This window comes from Podarcis vaucheri (genome assembly GCF_965113315.1).
Source record: "Podarcis vaucheri genome assembly, chromosome: 4".
NCBI classification, from domain to species: domain Eukaryota; kingdom Metazoa; phylum Chordata; class Lepidosauria; order Squamata; family Lacertidae; genus Podarcis; species Podarcis vaucheri.
The window spans coordinates 56,375,127-56,396,079 of NC_138762.1; the positions used below are offsets into that span (position 1 = coordinate 56,375,127).

General features: G+C 39.8%; 1 protein-coding gene and 1 long non-coding RNA gene across 3 annotated transcripts in view; one reads left to right on the forward strand and one right to left on the reverse strand.

The window, feature by feature from the left end:
- The window catches only part of HLCS (holocarboxylase synthetase), an 86,781-nt gene extending 69,723 nt beyond the window's left edge, over positions 1-17,058 (reverse strand). Inside the window, exons 1-5 of one of the 2 annotated variants that reach the window (XM_082220496.1) lie at positions 17,037-17,058; positions 13,880-14,032; positions 13,353-13,515; positions 10,477-11,438; positions 9,772-9,954 (exon numbers count right to left, since the gene is read on the reverse strand). In XM_082220496.1, coding sequence (XP_082076622.1) covers positions 9,772-9,954; positions 10,477-11,438; positions 13,353-13,404 — 1,197 coding nt within the window. In that variant the 5' untranslated portion in view covers positions 13,405-13,515; positions 13,880-14,032; positions 17,037-17,058. The other variant, XM_082220495.1, reaches the window with a different exon arrangement.
- On the forward strand, positions 1,761-4,972 carry LOC309531201. The gene is made up of 2 exons (XR_014219134.1): positions 1,761-2,729; positions 4,487-4,972. It is a non-coding gene; the product is annotated as an uncharacterized lncRNA (long non-coding RNA).
- Positions 17,059-20,953: the final 3,895 nt, after the last annotated feature.

Sequence of the window (20,953 nt, forward strand, 5' to 3'; positions counted from 1 at the left end):
TTGCTGCTATGCTTTTTCAACAACATAAACAAGCATAAAAACAGTATTTCAATATCCAATATATTTTCCACAAATCTATGTAACATTTAAAGTAGCTCTGAAGTACATGCTTAAGGTTTGAATTATGTGCTAACGATCCACTTTATCCATTAACTTTCCTCTTTCCTCTTGCTGCTTTTAAAAGTTAATCTTTCTTCTGCTGGTAACCCTAAACAGATATGCTAACCACAATCAAAAACCAACCTCAGGTCACAAATGAGGCAGTTTTTAGGAAGTTATGTTTTCTTATAAAGCAGGGCTCACAGGTCAATCATGGCTCACCAGGCAGTCCAAGTTGGCCTGCAAGGCTGTTTCCTCCAAATCATACTCACCTACCCATTAGCTGACATCACTCAAACTGTCAGCTGATGGGTCAAGGGCAGGGTTTAACTCCTGCATTGGCTGCATGCATGCCCAGAAGTGAATAGCAGCACAAAACCATCCAAAGCAGCATTCAACCTGCGCTATCAGCTGATGAGGAGGGGTTAAATCCTGTCCACAGCAAGAGATTGAAACCTACAGCAGACCTACATCAACTGTGGCGTCAAGGCTGGAACAGAAATGAGTGCTATTGCTCTTAAAGCACATGGCAAATGTGTCACAATAGACTTCAGTGAGTAGGAATGGACTGATGTTCCTGGGCCTAAAGCTTTCACCACCCTAAGAAGTGTTCCATAGCAACTTCAGGATGCAGTGGTGGCAACACTGTAGGCTTTTTTTGCTGCCACCACTGCCACATGCTAGGCACAATTACATGCTCTATAAACTATTTCAATAATAGTTGAATTTTGAATCCCTCTGGAATGAAAAACCTTGTATGACATGGACCTGTATACAAGCTACTAAAACATTCTGTCCCTACACTGATATCGGGGGATGTTGATGGGCAGGCAAGACAGATGCACCTGCTGGATAGGGAAGAACAGAAAGGTTTGATTTTGCTTCTCTGTTGTGCTTTTGGAAACTTGCTTATTCTTCTACTCTTTTCCTTTTAAATGAAAACTTGAGGCTTGTCTACTTGTGATTTATTACTTTATTTTAATTAGGATTACTAATTGTTCTGGTCTCCTCCTGTTTATTCAGCATCTGCCCAGCATTTGCTTACACAAAGCTTACATGGTGAGTTGACTGCATCTGGTCTTTAGTGAGTATTTGTTCTGATTTGTTTATTGGGCAGTTATAAAACAGTGAGCATTCATCCTGATTTACTTGCAGTGTGTTCACACATCCTCCCATTAACCATTTGTTCAACCCACACTTTTAAGTGTCTTTCCTATTTTTAATTGTACATACCTAAATTTCCAGTATGCACTTGAATCCCTCCCATAAAATGTTAGTAATAAAAAACAATATATAAATCTGAGAAATAAGTAAGTTGGATGCCCCTGTCTTTCTGGATCCGCACTGCATTGTACCTTCAGTGACTAAAAAGGTAAAGTGCTAACCAGCCTATGACACAAAGCAATCTGAAGCATTAAGCAGAATCTTGCCCTGCTTGGATTAGGTTAATGTACTAATTGATGTATTTTATGCATATCTTAGTATTTTTCATACCCATTCTGGGATAAGACACTGAAAAGTAAAGAAAGTAATCACAAGAATGCTCATAATGGTAAGACCTGGCAATTAAAATAGATATACCTACTTGTACCTCTGGTTTTCTAATTGTGCACAATTAGAAAACTGATTCAAATAATTCAATGTTTGCCTTAATCTTAGAACTGCTGTTTAGGTGTTACTCATTTTAATTCCTGATGCCTTCCTAGCAGCAACATGTTATGTTAGTTTATCTGCACATCCACAATTTCCTTAGCTTGTGAAGAAACATATACAAAACCTTTTAATGCTCACCTTCAAAAGATTGATGACATTTATTTCAGACTTCAGTGGTGTCTTAGCACTGGTAGCCATTGTTTTCTTAAATGTTGAGTCAAACAATTCATCATACATTCAGCAATATAGGTAAACCATCAAAAGTAAAAGTTTCTGCCTAACACTTAAAGTCCAACTTTAATTTTTGCTAATATTGTTAACCATAGTAAGATTTTGCCATCTGCTTTCTTTGCTAAAGCAAAATACAAACATTCTCATACTTAGCTAGAAGGATCCAGAGGTTTTATTTGACTATCAGATTATATGACAATGCACTAACAATGTTAATGTGACAGTATTTCATAACATTGAGGAAGATGCCACCTTCCACACACATCCAGGTCTCTTATGTACATTAGCTAGAAACCACACTAAAGGGGTAAAAAAAACATTTGCAGGTTTGGAAATGCTCCATTTTTTGCCAGATCTTTGCAGCTGATGTCATAGTTAAGTAAACTACTGCCAAATTGAAAAGTTTCTCCAGAGTATACTTTATAAGACACAGAGTCTATATATTTAAAACCACCCACCTGCTTCACACCAATCCCCTATAACTCTGAGACTCAAAAGGATATTTTCTGTGACATTTTCTAAGGTTGAAACTGAATCCAAAACAGTCACTTTCTTTAATTACTCTAAGTGCAGATGGTTCAGGTATCATGTATTAAAAAAGCAATCTGTTGCCAGACTTCAGATGTTGTTTTGAGTCTCTACATTATGGCAATATAAGAATACTGTAAGTCAGTAAGTGCGGGGTGGGGGATAGAATGATGTGGCTTAAAGTGAGATTCAGAGCACACTTACCTTTAAGTCAAACTGTACTCAGGAGGGCTTTTTTTTTTTTTATAATCATATTTATTAAAATTTCCAATAATAACAGAATAGAAAAGATAAAAAAGATAAAGAAGAAAAAGAAAAAGAGAGACTAGTTTAGACCCTTCTTTTCATAGCCTTCTTTCTGGGACTTCCTCCTTCCCCTCCCGACTGTATTCCCCTTTCCCTAAGTTGGTTCCACAAGTTCTCATCCCCAAATTTAAGCCTAATATATTTTACTCATAAACCAATTTAAATTTACACAATCTTAACATCACTCCTCGTCTTATAATAAAACAAAATTTTCCCCCCAAGATCAGCTCTCATTCCTTCCACGAGTTCCCCCTTTCTAAAAAAAGAAAAAACGAAAACATATAGGATCAAAGTTATAAAGGATATAAGATAGAATATATAGAAAAGTTCAAAAAAATTGGTTACAAAGCCTTTGGATTCTAGGATTCCCCCTCCCTTCCCCGGTTCTGATTCCCCATGTCCATTTGTCTATATGTTGTCGGCCTGGAGATCTTAAGTCCACAGCCAAATTTTTCTCAGTCCATCTTGCCGGTTTCTTCAGATTTGGTTGTTTTAATAATATTTAACTTCATAAATCCAGTCTAATAGAGGCCTTTAATTTTCCTTAATCTTTTGTTGCTCCTCCCATTGTTCTTTCCGTGTCGTATTTAGTCATTCACTCTTTTATTTCTTGTTTTCTCAGGTTTCTGTCTTGTTCAGCTGTCAAAACATTCTTGTTTCAAAACTTAGTGTCTCTACAGAGGTTTGTTATTCAGGGACAAAGACTTACGTCCAGTTCCTTTCTTGCTTCAATAGAAGATTCTATTGTATTATGGTCACCTCTGTAGCCAAAATAATATTTCAGTTCTGCAGCTTTCCCAGGAGATAAGACCTATGCACATCCCAGAGTAGTTTTCCACATACGACACTTGTAATGTCCCGAAACCCCTCTAGGGGGATTGCAATAACTTTGTATCCTCTAGTCCAAAAGTCAAATTGTTGTTTCTTTTTCCCGACAGTTTATATCCATATTTATATCAAATTGTAACAAAATTAACCAGCAAAAAACTTGTAGCAAAGTCCTCTTTATATTTTCCAGCTTTGACAGCTCCTTTGACAGCTGTCAAATTCTCCATCTCTCTTCGCCAGGTTCTCCGAATCGCCCCGGTTCCCAGGGGGGGGTTGCCTTTTTCCTCTCACCCTCGACTCTTCTCCTCCAGCACAGTTCTTATAATTCACATCGTGGAGTTAGTAATTTTTGTCATCAATAAACTTCTAAATCGATCTTGGTTTCTCAGTCCTTGTTTTAGCATGTTTACAATCAGGGAGGGGACTGACTTCCTTTTTGGATCCCCTCCCGCTCTTGCCAGATCCGGAAAAAATTTTCTTTTTTCCTCCTTTTATACCCGGTTGCCCAATTACTCACGGGTTGTTGTTAATTGTCCGAATTTCCTTTGAAAGAAGCCAGCGCTCTCCGCCGGATGGCATGCGGCTGCGCCCGGCAGGGGAAGCGGAGGACTCAAAGCACCACGCCACTCCCCGGCGCCCGATCCGTAGCCTTTAAAAAGGCTCCTTCACGAGCCGGGAGGGCGATAACGGTGCCAGCCGAGTCACCATGTCCACGGGATCCGTTCCCGTGGTTTTTAAGGGTCCCCGCGTCGCCGGCGCGGTAGGACCCGACCCCTGCCGAGCCGACTCCCTCCGGAGCTCGGAGGGAGTCCGCCATTCGGCGATGGCGCTAACCCGGAAGTCCCTCAGGAGGGCTTATTTTGAGGTAAATTTGTTCAAGACAAAGTTATAGCCCTTCCCACACAACCTTTGCAGTCAATAAACCTGAGAACTTTGCATTAGTGGATTCCCACAACTTTTCATGCAGACAGAGAACATGCAGAATGTTTCCAGTGCCAACTATGGAACACTCTGTGAACATATGGTCCACAATGCTGGGGACAAATCTGAATTAAGGGCTTTGCAACTTGTGAACATATTCAAGTCTCAGAATGTGGTCAAATTGTCACCCTTACATTTTACATTTCCAGTCTTTAGTTTGTAACATGAATGAAAAAGTAGGTCAAAACACAATTCAACAACAGCACTCTCTCAGCAAAACAAAAAGCCTTCTAAAAATTAGACACAAAGAATGCATTGATGCTGATTTTGTTACACGAATACATACATAATGAAGACAATGAATGGGCTTTACTACAGAAAAGAGTTATCATAATCAGTCCTTTCCTTTTTTTCCATAAAAGAAAGCTAACACCGTTACCTCAAGTTAAAAATTTAAACATAGTGAAGCACAATTCAGGAGGCTGAACAACAGTGCATTGCCACAAAAATGTAACAATAGACACCAATATGGGCCAGACTTTTCAGTGAAGAAAATGTAATGTCTGATAACAGGTGATTTATGCAAGATTTCTAACAAATCTTCATGTCTGAAATATTCTATATTTCAGACATGAAGATTTGTTAGAAGTCTTGCATAAATCGCTAATATTAAGCTGTTTTACAGAATCAGAATACAGATCAAGTAAATGAAGCACTTTGAGCAAAATGTTGCTATTACTACTATAGCAGCACACTATCAAGAACGTAAGAAAAGTAGCTAAATGAGAGCAAAGGCCTAGCTAGTCCAGCATCTTTCCTCCGCATCTGATGCCAATGGGAAGCTCACAAGCTAGATGTGAGGGCAATAGACCTCTCCCTCTGTTGTTCCCCAGCAACTGGTATTCAGAGGCATGCTGCCTTTGATCTTGGGAGTAACTTAAAGCCATAATCATGATGTATTTAATCCTAAAACCAAGCTGGCCAAAACCACAGTTTGTGACAGGGAATTCCACAGTTTAACAATGTGAAGTACTTTTAATCTGTCCTGAATCTCCCACTATTCAGCTGTATTATGATTTTTGCTAACAAGAGCATTTCTTCAGTTAGCCATTACCAAAATTGCCATACTGTGTAAGTTTACAGAGCATCCTTGACTGACTGAATAAGAGGGACAACTAATTTTAAATAAAATAAATCAAGCCTCAGTCTCCTTATCAAGAAGCCTCAGTCTCCTTATCAATAAAGTGGATGTGTGAGAGCAAAAGTTAGTTGTGACAAGGTGGAGCTCAGGAACAGACAGTAAACATGGCTTTTAAAGGGGGATGTGTAAAATATCCTAAAAGAAGGGGAGGGGAGACTAAAACTGGGCATGGGGGGGGGGAGACTTGGACTACCATGAATAATTAGGATAGTCTGAGGATGAACAACAACCACTGAGGGTTTTGCACAGACCCAAGGAGACGAATATGGGGAACTAGGAAGGAGACAATATTGATTCTGCAGTCTGCTCAGTCTCCTTACCCAAAGGGGTGGGTAAAAAAGAAGGATGATCAGTAAGTCAGGTTGTCATTTGACAATGGATTCATCCAAAATTATGCAAGCAAAGCAATTTGACTTTCTTGAGTCTTCTTCCCTTCACCACATTCCAAACAAACTTAGGTCTGAGGTAGGGGAAGAAGGTTGTAATATTTCTGAACATGAAAAGTGATAGCAGGGATATCAGAATGTTGAGAGCATAGCTGTCAACGTTTCCCTTATTCCGAATAGGATTCCTCGCAAGAAAGGGGGAAAGTTGACAGCTATGTTGAGAGACACCGGATTTGAAAGGCATGTAAAATTTAAAATCAGACCTAAGGCTTACAACTGTGGTAGGTCTTTGACAGAAACAGCAGTAGCAAACTATTTCTGAGACTTGGGAAAATATGACAGCATTATAAAAGATAGGTGATAGTCCATGAAGATTAGAAAAAACCAAATTTAAGAGGGAACAATTTTTTAAAAAGAATGAAGATGAAAATATTGGACACCTAAGGAAACTAGACCATGAGGCAATGGAACGGATTGACTGGAACCACAAAAAGTAGCATTCCATACTGCAACATTGTGTTTCAGGCTCCCACTTGTATATTATACAGTAGTACCTCTGGATACAAACGGGATCCGTTCCAGAGCCCCATTCACATCCTGAAGTAAACATAAGATGCGACTGCGCGTATCGCTGCTTCCGCACATGACGTCATTTTGAGCGTCTGCGCATGTGGCGAAACCCAGAAGTAACACGCTCCGTTACTTCCAGGTCACCGCGGAGCACAACCCAAAAATATTCATCCCGAAGCTACTTCAACCGAGGTATGACTGTACAGATATCTCAATTCTTCAAGTGCTGGTTAGAGAATTCCTAATTATTTCCTGAAGTACGAACATTATTAAGCATCCCAATGAGGACTGAACATGCCAAAATGATGTGGCTGACATGTCCAGTTGATGTATTTTCAATAATTTACCAAAAAAAAACTTTAAAACATACTTTACTCTTTTTGGTGTGCAAACTTTTTTTGCATTAAACTAAACTAAAAAAATCCTGTTGCATTTAATTTACAGTAAAATAAAAATGAGATAATACAAGAAAAAGGTTGAACAATATATGAAGTACAATGAGCTTTGCAGGTCTACCCTTCACAGAAAAAACATTGATATGTACGTACTTGAAAAAAGAACAAAGCTATTTGAGAATCAATTATTCATTGTAATGATTTCTACTGGCTTGCTACAGTAAGAGGTTAACAGATTGCACCTCCTTCAGCCTTTAATACTTGCAAGCACAAGCATATATTGCTGACACAGCTATACATGTAGCATTTGTTTTCCATTCAACTAAAAATAAAATATAGCAGGTTTGTGACATTATTGTATTAGGGCCAAATTAGATGTAACAGTAGTCATCTGCTTAAGCACATTTGTTTAACCTAACTGCTTTTATTTTGAAGAAAAAGCAGCCACTGAGCCTTGATCTGGAATGTGTGATAGTTCAGTTAATGGAACATTAATCTCAGGACTGTGGTTTCAAGACCCATGTTGGGCAAAATATTTATGCATTGCAGGGGGTTGGACTAGATGACCCTTGTAGTCCCTTCCAACTCTACAATTCTATGATCCAGACTGCAACCTCACACCACTTTTCTCCTGAAATTGACCTAACTGCTATTTTCCCCTCAATGTGTGTTTGTAGTAAACAACATCTTCAGGGGCAAAGAGGTAGCAAAAGACAGGAGGGAGCAATTTTTAATGGAAGACATCCAAAATAGAAGCAACCAGTGTGTGTTTATGAAGTGAAACGAAAATGCTATAGGTCTATTCCTGTGTAAATTATGCAATGAAAAGTGAACCCAGGATCAAGAATTTTTAAAATGTAAATATTATTTTCAGTGCAATTTGCTGCAAACCTATCTTCTGAATTCCCTGAGCTGCTTAAGATTGGTTTTAAGTCCAATCTTTAGGTTTAAGTCCTAATAACCAGTGTCTGAATAAGGCAAACATAATCACTTTTATTAAATTCACTATTTCAACAGGACAAACCTAAGCTCTAAAGCAGCTCAGAAGTGCCATCTTGTGGCAAGACAATAAATGTTGTCTTATTAGACTTAGGTCAAAGGCTGATCTAACCCAGTAACAACCAGATGTCAATGGGGAGCACACCAGTGGAATATGAGTGCAAGAGCACTCTTCATACTTGTGATTTCCAGCAACTGGCATTCAGAGGCATAATGTTTCTTCCCCCAAAACCAATAATAAATGTTAAAAGTGCTAGAAAACTGTATAAGCAGACACTGAAATGAGCTAGTTTAGATCTGTACACAGTATGTTCTGAATAATTTATTCAGTCATTTAAATATTTTACACTGCCTTTAAAGATTAAAAACCTTCTCAAATTCAACTGAAACTCTATTTACATTGAAAATAAATACCTATATTAAACAAGCATTAGTTTCCAAAATGTGATTGAATTACAAGTCAGAAAGACAGTATGGCTGGATATAAATAATTTTAAAAAGCTTTCCAAGAGATAGATGCAAAGGAACAAGTTTTCCCACAATCCAAATTAATTTCATTAAGTTGGCCCAAGGAACACCCCCTCTACTCTTGCACCAAGCTAACTGCAAAGGCATACTGTCAGTCTGATAGTACCATTCCCTCATTTTAGATTGTGATACTTAGGATTTGATCACAGGAAGAATCATCAGGAAACATACAATAACCTAAGGAAATAGGTTATATATAGGTTACTGTATGGATATATATAAGCACATATTCAACATATTAAAGCATTGTTTTAATGCTATTATCAGTATATATTTAATATATTTGATGTTATTGTCCCCTGTATTCATGATTTACTGAAACCAAGTGAATGATGGACTAAAATTTCATAATCACATCTAAATTACTGTCATGTTATTCAGACATTTCAAAATGTGTAGATGTAATGATTCAATCTTAGCTTAGCAATCAGAAAAGCATTTCAGATTATATAAAATCATATTCCATAAAAATGCAAGAAACTCAGTCAATGGAAAAATAAAACTTGTAAACTGCGAATATAAGCTTCCACAACACACAGAAGTAAAAGGCATCAAGGACCACACTCCAAAAAAGGTATAGCTGTGTTAGTCTATTGTAACAAAAACAGCAGTCATGTAGGACTTTAAAGGCTAACAAATTTATTATGGGATGAAGCGTTCACAACATAGAATTCACTTCAGATATAAGTTGAATATATAAGTTTGATGAAGTGGACACTTCAGATATAAGTTTGATGAAGTGGACTCTTGAGTTGATCTTGAATATGGTGAACTCCAACCTGTTTCTCATGCCGATTGTGTTTCTTCCCCTAAACCTTAAGATCTGCTGTGGAAGCGCTCCAGTTCACTAAAACTTCAGTCATAATATACTTGCAAGCCTTCTCTCTCTTTTATTTTTTTATGTATTTTTGTTCATTAACTTCTGCCTGTTAAAAGGAACACTGGTTTCTATAGCTCGCAAAATTATTCCAAAGACTTAAGTTCTTTATTATGCCCAATTACTAACGCAGTCAAAGACATACTGTTGTCCAATAATAAAATATTGTATGAAAGAAACCACAGTAAAGTGAGCAACTGGGCATTTTGAATGCTGCCTTTAAATTGAATACAATTAAATAAGGCTCACCTTATCAGATGAGAGCAAGTAAATAGGAGTTAATTGGGGAACTTCACTTAAATCACAGCTCAAATGAAGTAGTGCCAGGATTTCGGTAAGAACATCATATCTTTTGGCATTGCTCATTTTGAGCAAATTGAAGTCATCCTTTGTTTGAGTAGACAAACCCTTGACATTCACTTCCAAATGTGCCTGTGAATACAAGGCAGAAATATTACCCTTCAAATGTATTAAAAGTCACTTTTAAAAACCCAGGATTACTACATTAACTGCATAATCAACTACACTGATGCACCTTGATAATCTTCAATCACCAGCTACTTGGGTTGTTTTTTATAGCAACTACACATTAACACAATACAGAAAGCAGAAATGGTACTACAGTGAAAATGAATATTTACTTGCTAAGATCACTGTTGATCTTGTTTAAAAATAGCCCAAAAATATTTTTTCCAACAGCCTAGAATTTAAATTAATTTAAATGCTAGATCACTTAATCTGAATGTTGGAACTGGGTGATACTGCCTTTTATGAAGAGGCTATAATATGGAATTTTATTACTAGAGAAGGAACAGTGGAAATGCTGTAGTGCAGACTTACAGACATGTTCTTGGAAAATCTATCTGCCTACAAATCCATCATTTTCTAGAAAGCAGGATTCTTTAAGAAAACATTGAGAAAAACATTTGCAAACAAAACATATGTCTACCATACCTGACAAAGAATGGCTTCTCCACCACCATTTCCATAGGGCAGATGGACAATCACCATATCTTTATCTGGACTCTCCAAGTAACCTAGTAGCTTCATGGGGCTTAATTCTTCTGTAGTTTCTCTCTCGAAAACTTTCCCACTAGCTAGAATATTTAGTCTAACCTCTTTGCTCTTTGCTGTTGAAAACACGAAGTCCTGTATTTTGCCCATCAGTTCATCTTTACTTTTTAGCTGTATTCCACCAAAAGTGAAAGAAGAAGCAAGTCCCAAAATCTTCCCACCTTTTGACATAAAAGCAAGAAATTGTTTGGACACATCATCTGAAATGGGGTGTGATGCAGCAACAATCAACAGCAATGCATTGTCAAGCCATGGAACGCTCATAACTTGATTCTCTAACAACTGGTAGACTGTATAAGCATTAACATCTACACATCCCATGATGAGTGATTTTATTTCCTCAAACTTCACTTTTCCAGGGTCAGAACCAACGTAAATTAAAATATTAGGAGGCTTCCCAGTAAGGTTTACCCTTTTCAGGTTTCCTGCCAGATTATCACTAACATCTTCGGAATTGCCACTATAATCATCAGGAAGATCTGGAATGTTTTCTGCAGAGGCAAACTTAACTGACTCAATTGTGCTATTCTCCAGTTCCAAGCACTCATGACAGCTGGAAAGATGAAGGTGGTGATGTTCACCAGTTCCTGTTTCCTTTTCAGATATTTGCTCAAGTTGTTCAGGATGTTCATTTACTTTCTGCAATTTACATGCTGATCTCTGCATTTCTTGATCGCCACCTGCTGCACAATCAAGAGCTTCCTCTTCTGGTTTAGCATCAGTCTTAAAAGTAGACCCTTGAGTCAGTTCACCAAGTGGCATCTTATTAGTATTTCCCTCTTTTGGGGTATTTGGAGCCGGTTGTTCTAACTCTTCCAGCGCTGACTTCTGTAAGTGAACAGCTGACATATTTAAAGTAAGTTATTAAACAGAATGCATAACAATGGCAATGTTGAATAATGCTGCCTTTAATATAAGCTTAAACTGGTGTTCTTATCTTAAATAATTGTGATGACATGTCTCCATTTTACTATCAGCATGTTTGCAATGCAATATAACATTATGTTATCATGATGATGCAATGGAGCAGCTGTTGGTAAAAAATTATGTGCTTGCAAAGCACATCTTCAGATTAAGCTGTTGGTGACTGAAGTCATCATTTGCCCTAACAAAAAATGCCTGTCTTACTTAAACCCTATGCCAATAAGCTATTGTACGCATACACAAAAGAAAAACGCCTAGCAGTTAGACTGAGGACAAGTACGGCTAAGCAATTAAGTGAACCAAAACATGTGGCAAAGGTCAAGATTGGCATGTGTTAATTCTGGAGTCTCATATTTGGATATCCAACTAAGAACACTTCAGTGACCTGACCTTCAGAAGGAATAAGCAACCAGGTCAGTTCAGCACACAACTGTGTATGGACAGTGGTTATGCTCTCATATCCATCTGTGTAGGTTCTGAATTAAGAAATTTGCTTACAAAGTACAAGAAAAAAGTGGTGCTGACTGGATGCAGATGTACAAATTATGGATACAGTTCTCATCAGTATGGCAGTCTGGATGACAATGTCATCCCTTCCCATTTCAAAATACCAATGCACTTTCCCATTTGCTATCTGTGTCCATTGTGTTCACTTACTATTAATGTAGAAGACCTTGCACAACTACTGGTGCATTGAAATCACTAGTTTCAATGCATCTCCAACTAAGCATGCTTAAAAAACAACATTTTTAAAGGAAAAGTTTGCATTCCAAAGCAGTTACTAGATTTTGCATTATTAAATAATGTACAATTATAGACATCACCAGGAGGACCTGAACTTTTAAATTCTCCAGTATCTGGAGGATACTTTGCGATGGTTAAGTATTTATAACTTTTTACACTCCAGAGGCACTCCAGGATAAGAATTAGATTTATGCTTGTCAGTCATTAGCTTACCCAATCAACAAAATAACTGAATTGAGAGATTAAAAATTAAATGTTTACAAGAATGGTGTGAACACCAAATAACTATTTCATAGGAGAGGTGCTTAAGTAAAGTTCCACGTTTTAACACACAATTCATAATGCTAATGCTAATAATAATAAATGAACTCAATGATGGCCCAACATTTTGGGCAACAAGTCAAGTTCAAAATATAAAACTGCACCATTAGAACAAGAACACCATTAGAACTTGTGGCTCTCCAGATACTGTCAAACTACAACTTCCATCATCCCCGACCACTGGCTATACCAATGCAGAGTTACAGGCTCTCCCCTTATAGTGAGCACTACTGTACATACATAACTGCCCTGTTCCCTAGAGTAAATTACTTCTAGTTACTGAGAGTGGGAGTTGATGTCATCAAAGTTGAGGAAAGCATTTTATGGTGTGGTGTATGATTGTCTATGACATCTAGCCCTCTATTTCTCTCCAGATGTATCAATGAGTCCTATTTATGACACCCATCTACACAGTGGCCAGTCATTATTGATTGATTATTGTTTCAATATGTAATGTATTGGATGTATAAAAAGTCCCAACCCCAAGCACTGAATTCAGTGAAAAGTGTAGAAATGGGCTGTTTGTCATAAGTATGTTGTGTTGAAGTTGACAGCACATAATCTTGACCTAGCAATATTAAGACTGGGCCTTAAATTCACAAAATATGCACCTAGTAAATGACATAAATAATGGAACTACAATTAACAGACAGAAGGATGGACCCTAACCGTTTTCTTGCACAGAACATCAATTACGGTAAGTTATGTTGGTCCAAGTCGCTTTGTGGGCCACTGCAATGGAACACATTAATTATAAAGATACTTACACACAATTTTTTGAGGCTTCATTCCATTATCCATTTGGAGTCTATTTTCCATGAACGCTATCCCAAGGCTACTGAAGTTATCTATGCTTGTTTCAGCAAATAATATGTAAGGTTCGCCAGGTCTGAAGGCCAAAGGTGAACAATAGTCTGACCACTTCACAATCTGAAGAAAAAAATCACGACATATTTCCCAGATTATTATTTTTTTAATTATGTAGCATTCATATCCATAGCTGTGCATTTTACCTAGGAATACAGGAATTTAGGAGCATGCACTGGTTTCTGACAAATTCTGAATCCTGTGGCAAAGCAGGATACTTTGGAAGGATTTCAGCTTAGCAAAGGTTCAAGTTCTCTATGAGGCAATCAGAGCCAAAGAGAGAGGACTGAGTTTTCTTTTCTTTTTCTTTCTCTATTTGTGTTTTTATCTAGATTAGGTTCATTTATCTTATTGAATTATAAAAAAGCTTTAATAAAATCTTATGAAAAAATAAAATAAAACCAAAACCATTACAGAACATACTGACCTTTTCTGTTGAGCAATTTACAGCCTGAGAACTGCCTGCTTGAATGGAAATACTTTCAGTTAGAAATGTGATACGTTCTGTTTCCAGTATTTTATCCAAATAATGAAAAGGCGATACAATAAGCAACGTCCATTTGTTTAAATCATCAACAGACTGGAAAAGAGAGGGAAAAAGAGATGCTTAACAACATTTTGGGAAGCTTACCTCTTCCTCCCCAAATTGAGCTCTGATATGTAATTTCAGGAAAACACAACAGTTAAGACTAACTTCACTACACTTTGCTCTATCTGGATCCAACTGAAACAAAAGAGCCCTGCTTGGTCAGACCAAAGGCCCATCTAGTCCAGCAACGTGTTCTCACTGTGGCCAACCAGCGGCTAAAGAGAATCCTCTCCTATACTTGGTGTGTCATACCATATACGTTTTTGGAATCCCACACCTTTGATGGCATCTTACAACACCTTAAGGTCCAACATGTATAGGAAGGTAATCTACTTCTTTGTTAGTTAAAGTGTTAGTCTCTATCATGAAAACCCTATATGCATGCCACTGGCAACTGAGAGTGGAAATTACGGTAGTCATATCTTAACACTAGCAATTCCAATAAGGAGTGTTGGGACTGCACTCTCTTGTACTTTATGACTGTCTAAAGATCAGAGTGTGACATAATAGCCACCAAGGGGCCGCTTTACATGTTACGAAACTAAAATAATGTTTCAAAGAATTAACAAGATTACAAAAAATACGTCAAACAAAATAGTCCACAAATTGAGTTGCTGTGGTAGTTCACGTATACTGTGTGCAGCTTTTTGCATTTCTAAATATACTTAAGATAGCAACCTAAATGTTTTACTTAACTCTTCAATCTCACACCCGCTTTTACATACACTAAATTTCTGCTTGTTTGATTTTAACTCTGATTGATCATATGCATTAAATGAATTGTTGTAGCCAAACATCAGGCTAACAGATTTCATCTTATTATATGTTTATTTTTAAAATATTTCACATTTTTGAAGGACATGAGTGCTGACCGCAAGGGATGTTTTGCTTAATTTCACAATGAACAGTTAAATGTGCAATCCTATCAGCCACTGTTCCAACATGAGGCACAATGACTTCTGCTCCAGAAGAAAAACCACTGTTGCTATTATATCATGTCAGCATAACAATGTAGAGCAAACTTTGTTGATGAAGCATAATACCATCACATGGGATTGTCCTTGAAAACAGTCCAAAAGCTGCAGCTTGTGCAGAATGAGGCTGCCAGGTTACTAACTTGGACAGGAATATGGGATCTCATGTAACACTGAAGTTTTGCACTGGCAACTTGTGCACTGTGACATTGATTCAATGAGTCAGTGCTAAATGACTTAAGGAAACAAACATCTACAGAAGCTCATCTTCCAATACCAGCCACTCAATCCTTAATATGGGTGGAGCTCTACCTGCAGCTTTCAGACGTCAGTTGAATACAATTTTATTTACCCAAACTTTTGCAATCTGGCAACAGAAGGTTTAAGCTTCAGAATATATGTATCTGTGTTTTAATGATTTGTAATGCATATTTTTATTTGTACACGTTTTTAGCTATATTTAGGTCTTCCACTAGCACAACAGGGCTTCCCTCACCAACTAGCTTGTGGGGTCAGGAGAACACCTGGAGTGACAGGCAAGGGGAGAAGAGGGGAAATAATTATGTCAGGCAAACAGAAATGCTTACACCAAAATATTTGAAACACTGCAATGCTGAATTGCTCCCTCAGTGTTGTAGTTAACATTATCCTAGGGTTTCCATCTTTTATCCTACCAAAATATTTAGGGTCATGTCACACATTACACTTTTTAAATTATATACACAAAGCAGCCTGTATTAATACATAATTAACGCACACAAGCACATACAAGCATGATTTTGCCACTGCATGCATTTCACTGGTACATGCACCAAACAATTGGGAGCAATCACATCTCCATTAAATGTGGCTGTGGGGTGTGTGTGTGTATAAAGAAATAACACTACTTAACATACGAAGCATCCCTGTACTTTTTACAGGTTAGAAATTTAAAAAGCATGCTTTTCCTTTCTCAAATGTGCTTTTGATTATGCTTACTATTCAGACATCGGGTGAAAATAGGCTTTCCAGAGCTTTCACCTATTATCACCTGTAATCTTCAATTAACTTACTGCTGCTATATCTAATCTTAGTTACCGGTACCTGCTTTTTCTCTTTAGAAACAACTGCTTTATAAGGAGTCGCTTTTAAACTGCAACATTCTTGTTTGCAAGTTTGGGGGCCTTTCAAGTGAAAGGCAGGCTATAAACATATAAACATAACATATAAACAAAACTACTGTGTCACCATATTGTTGCACCTTCCCCAGTCTAAGGACAGCTGCACCTATTAATTTCTGCCTATCCTCCAGCGGTTGAAGGGCCAGAAACCCCAGAGTATGTATTAAAATGTACTTTTAAAAAAAAAGTAAGCCACCTTGAGCCACTGGCTTGGAAAAAAGGTGGAACATAAACATGGTAACAATAACTCCCTCCCCCGTCCAAATAACCTACACTTGTGTTGAGATATATAATCTCCCTACCCCTATCCTATACATCAGGGGTGGGGAGCCTGTGGTCCTCCATACCTGACTGGACCCCAATTACCACCATCCCCGACTACTGGCCAAACTGGTCGGGGCTGAGGTGTCCTACAACTGGAGGACCACCCGCTGCCCATCCATTTTATGTACACCTGGCGAAACGGGCGCGCCACGGGCCGCGCCGCCTCCTCCTCCTCCTCCCTTCCCGCCTCACACCTGGGTCTCGTCAGTGAAGAACACCTTGTCCCCCACCCTCAGGCAGACTCTCTCCTCCTCCGGGGGGCGCCGGGGCCCCGCCTTGCGAAGCGGATGGTGGGCAGCTTGCCGGTGCTGCGGAGTTTGGCGAGGGCAGCCGGGGCTGGAGGAAGAGGAGGAGGTAGAGAAGGTGAAGGAGCAGCGGGTCCTGTACAGCCTGCGCACCGTGCGGCGGATGAGCCCCGCCGAAGAGGCCCCCCAGCGCGCCCAGAAGTACAAGTAGCAGAGCGTGATCAGCATGGCGCGCGGGCGACGCGCCTGAGGGGCTCCAACCGCCAACCGTCGCGCCCGCCCCCATCCGTACCTCAGCGGCTGCGGAGAGGGTGCGGGGAGTGGCGGGGGAGGCAGCCAACGCCGCCGCCGCCGTGATTGGCTGTCCCGCCCTCCTCACGCGAAGATAACAGGACTGCTGATTGGTCCGGAGGTCTCCACCCCTCCCTTCTCTTGCTGTTGGTTCCAGGCACGAACAGGCGTAAAAGACCCGGAAGCGCCATATAGCCGCGCTGTAGCTTCTCTGTCCTCTTGCTACTTCTTTGCGCTATGTCTGTAGCAGAATTCAGAAAAGCCTAGACTGTCTTTGGATGGGGAGAGACCGATGCTTGCTTGCTTGCTTATTTATTTATTTATTTATTTATACGTTATTTTCTATAAAAGTTTGCATTTTCGTCCTTCATTTCCTGGTTCCGCATCCACATTTGATGTTACTCCCTGCTCTGTTATCATGTATCTAGAATCATGTATTGCGCTTCCTCTGTTTTTTTCTCGTACACGTGCGCGCTGCCCACGATTCTGTCTCCGATCGGTCCTGTGAAAAATTTGGCTTCTGAGCGTGCCAATCCGCATCGGATCGGGCCGTAGGGGAGGCAATCAATCCGTGGTTGCACAAACAAAACCTTTTTGAAGGAGGATGGAAATGTCCCATAAAGAGATGTATAAAATCTCGACCCAGTTCCTTGGAATGAGACACTAGCCTTTTCCTTGTGACAATTTCTAAGCGTACAACGCTTGGAAGAAGTAAATTCCACTGATAAAAAAGAGGCTTGACTCGCAAGCAATTCTATAATTGTTGCAGGTTATGCAGAACCCCTTATTGTGTAGAATTTATTGGAACAGATAACACTGGAGGGTTGTTCTGGAGCAACATTTTAAAAATTAAAACATTGCAGCATTAAGTTATTGCTATTCCCAGCTGAAAACCATTTTTGTTTTTCAATATTTTGAAAATGAACATTCAATATTGGGGGGGGGGAACGACCGCGGGAGGATTTCTGCCTGCTTGTGAGAATTCCAGAGCTTACCTTTGGTGAAGTGTTCGCTTCCCTCCTGCCTCCTCAATGCTGCCCGTCTATCTAAGATTAGGACAAATTATAAATCCTCTGTTGGCTTTTCCTGCTCCTCATTGGACAGGAAAGCTGCCAAAAAAGGATTTCTGGGGTGGTTTTTTGGGAGGGTTTTTGGTGTTGGGGAAAAACAGCATCCGTTCATGCTCATAATTCGAAACCTAACTACTCTGCTTCCAATAAGCTGAACCAATTTCTGTAAATCTATTTAAAGCAAGGGAAACTGAAAGCACAGAAGCTTTTTGCGCATGTCTATTTATCATACTGTCTTTTTATCTGCACAAAGTTCTTAGGTGGCAATCCAACTAAGCTTTAAGCAAGCAAGATAGATTACCTATCTACAAGCACAGATAGCATTGCATTGCTGGAAGCATTGCCTACAACTATACACACACAAACGCTTGCAGTTAATAGGTTGACTTATCCCTGGGAAATGTCCAATATTTGAGAGCCCAAATGAATTCAGTTTAACTTATTTCCAAGTAAACGTGGAAAGAATCATAGTTTTGGAAGGGATCCCAAATGTAATCTAGCCCAACCCACTGCAATGCAGGAATCACAACTACAGCATCCATGACAGATGGCCATCCAACCAGTGGCGGAGCTTCATGCTCTGGCGGGGGCGGGGCAGGCGGGGGAGGGGCTGGCATGCCACCCACAGGGGCTTGGTGCACGTCCTGGGGGCCTGACACACCGCCTGCGGGGGCGTAGCACCGAGTGGGGGGGCAGCTGTGACGGTACCCCACCAGGATCGCGCTGCCAGGGGCAGTGCGTTTCCCCCCTCCTCTTCCTTCGCCAGTGCATACCTCTGCTTAAAAACCTCCAAGGATGGAAAGTTGTTCCACTGTTGCACAACTCTTTCTGTCAAAAAATTCTTCCTGATGTTTAGTCAGAATCTTTTTTGTAACTTGAATCTGTTATAGGAATTTTAAGGTCATATATATATATATGTGTGTGTGTGTGTGTGTGTATATATATATATATATATATGCAGGTTTTGGTGTCTTCGGGTGTCTTCCCGTGTAAGAGTCGGGGTGTCTGTGCGACGTTTCGACGAGGTCTCACTCGTCATCTTCAGGCTGGTGCTTTCGGCTTCTTGTTACTGGAACAGAGCAGAATCTGGTGTTTGAGTTCCTATAAATACTGTTGAGGGGTGTGGTGTATAGCCTCCAACGTTCTGGGCAGAGAGGAAGTTCCTAGATTAGTGTGCCTTTTCTTCTTTTGTTCCTTAATTACTTGAGGGATATCTTGAGTGATTTCATGAGTGATATTCTGAATACCACTGGGTGGGTCATTAAGTGTAGATTAGTTGCTAAAGCTTTCGTGTCTTGACCTCTTGAGCTTGTGAAGAGTTTTTCTGAGAAGATGGCTGTGCTGCATTTAGTTGTGCTCTGGCTTGGCTTCGTGTATAGGGGCGAGCTGTGGTTTTGTGCCTTGTGCCAGCCAGATCTGTGTAGGGATTGCAGGGGGGTGCAGCATCCGGAGGTGCCACTATAGTTTGGCTACTGGATGGAGTCTGTAATATGTCTGTGGAGAGGGTCTGGGTTTGGGTCTGGTGTGGTTGATTGGTGACGGCGTTCTGTGTGCCTCTGGTTCTGGTGTCGGTTTTTGTGGGGAGGGCTAATTTCCAGATGTCTGGCAGGCGGGACGTGTCGTCACGCTTGTTCATGTTGTGAGGGTGTTTCTCTATCTCGATGGCTTCCATGATTATTCTCTTGTGGTGATGTTCCATGTTAAAGAGCAATTTGGAATCTGCAAAATTAATTTCGTGTCCTGTTTCTTTCATGTGTTGGAAAAGAGAGGAAGTTTTTTCTTCTTTTTTGACGGCATTCTTGTGTTCTGCGATACGTGCATTTATTCGTCTGTTTGTTTGTCCAATGTACGTGGCTGGGCAGACTTTGCAGGGTATTTCATAGACCCCTTGGTTTTCCAGCTGGATTTTGTCTTTTGGGTTTCTGAGGATATTGGCTATTTTTTGGTTGGTGCAGAAGGCTGTTTTGATATTGTGTTTATGGAGGATTTTGCTAATTTTGTCTGTAGTGCCCTTGATATAAGGAAGGAGGGCCATGCCATTGTTTTCTTCTGTGTCTTGGTTTTTGGGGGGTGTTTCTTTTTGGATTAGCTTCGTAACCCTGTTTTTCTGGTATCCATTGGCGATTAACACATTTGAGAGATTCTGTAACTCAGTTGTCAAGTGGTCTTTGTCAGCCAGGCGTTTGGTTCTGGAGATGAGAGTCTTGGCTACGGAGTTTATTTGTGCAGGGTGGTGGTGTGATTGTGCATGTAAGTAGCGGTTGGTGTGTGTTTTTTTCCGGTAGATAGTGTGTCCTAGGGAGCCATCAGGTTTTTTGTAGATTAGGACGTCAAGAAAGGGGAGTTGGTTGTTGTCTTCTATTTCCATAGTGAATTGTATTTTGGGGTGTAGGCTGTTGAGATGTGTGAGGAAGCTATCTAGTTTTTCTTTCCCGTGTGGCCAAATTACAAAGGTGTCGTCAACATATCTGAGCCAAAGTTTGGGTTTGTGTTCTGACTTGTCTAAAGCATTGGTTTCAAAGTGTTCCATGTACAAATTTGCGATGACCGGTGAGAGGGGTGATCCCATAGGTGCTCCTTCTATCTGTTTGTATCTTTGTCCATTGTGGATGAAGTACGTGTTGGTTAGGCAGTGGTTGGTCAGGTCCAGGATGTATTTGGGGGGGTTGTATTTGTTTTGAATGGCTGTCAAGGCTTCATTAATGGGCACTTGAGTGAAGAGAGATACAACATCGAAGCTCACAAGTAGGTCATCGGGATGTAGGTATTGCTTCTTTATTGTTTCTATGAACCGGAAGGAGTTAGTAACGTGTGAAGCGATGGATTCTGCATAGGGCTGAAGTTGCTT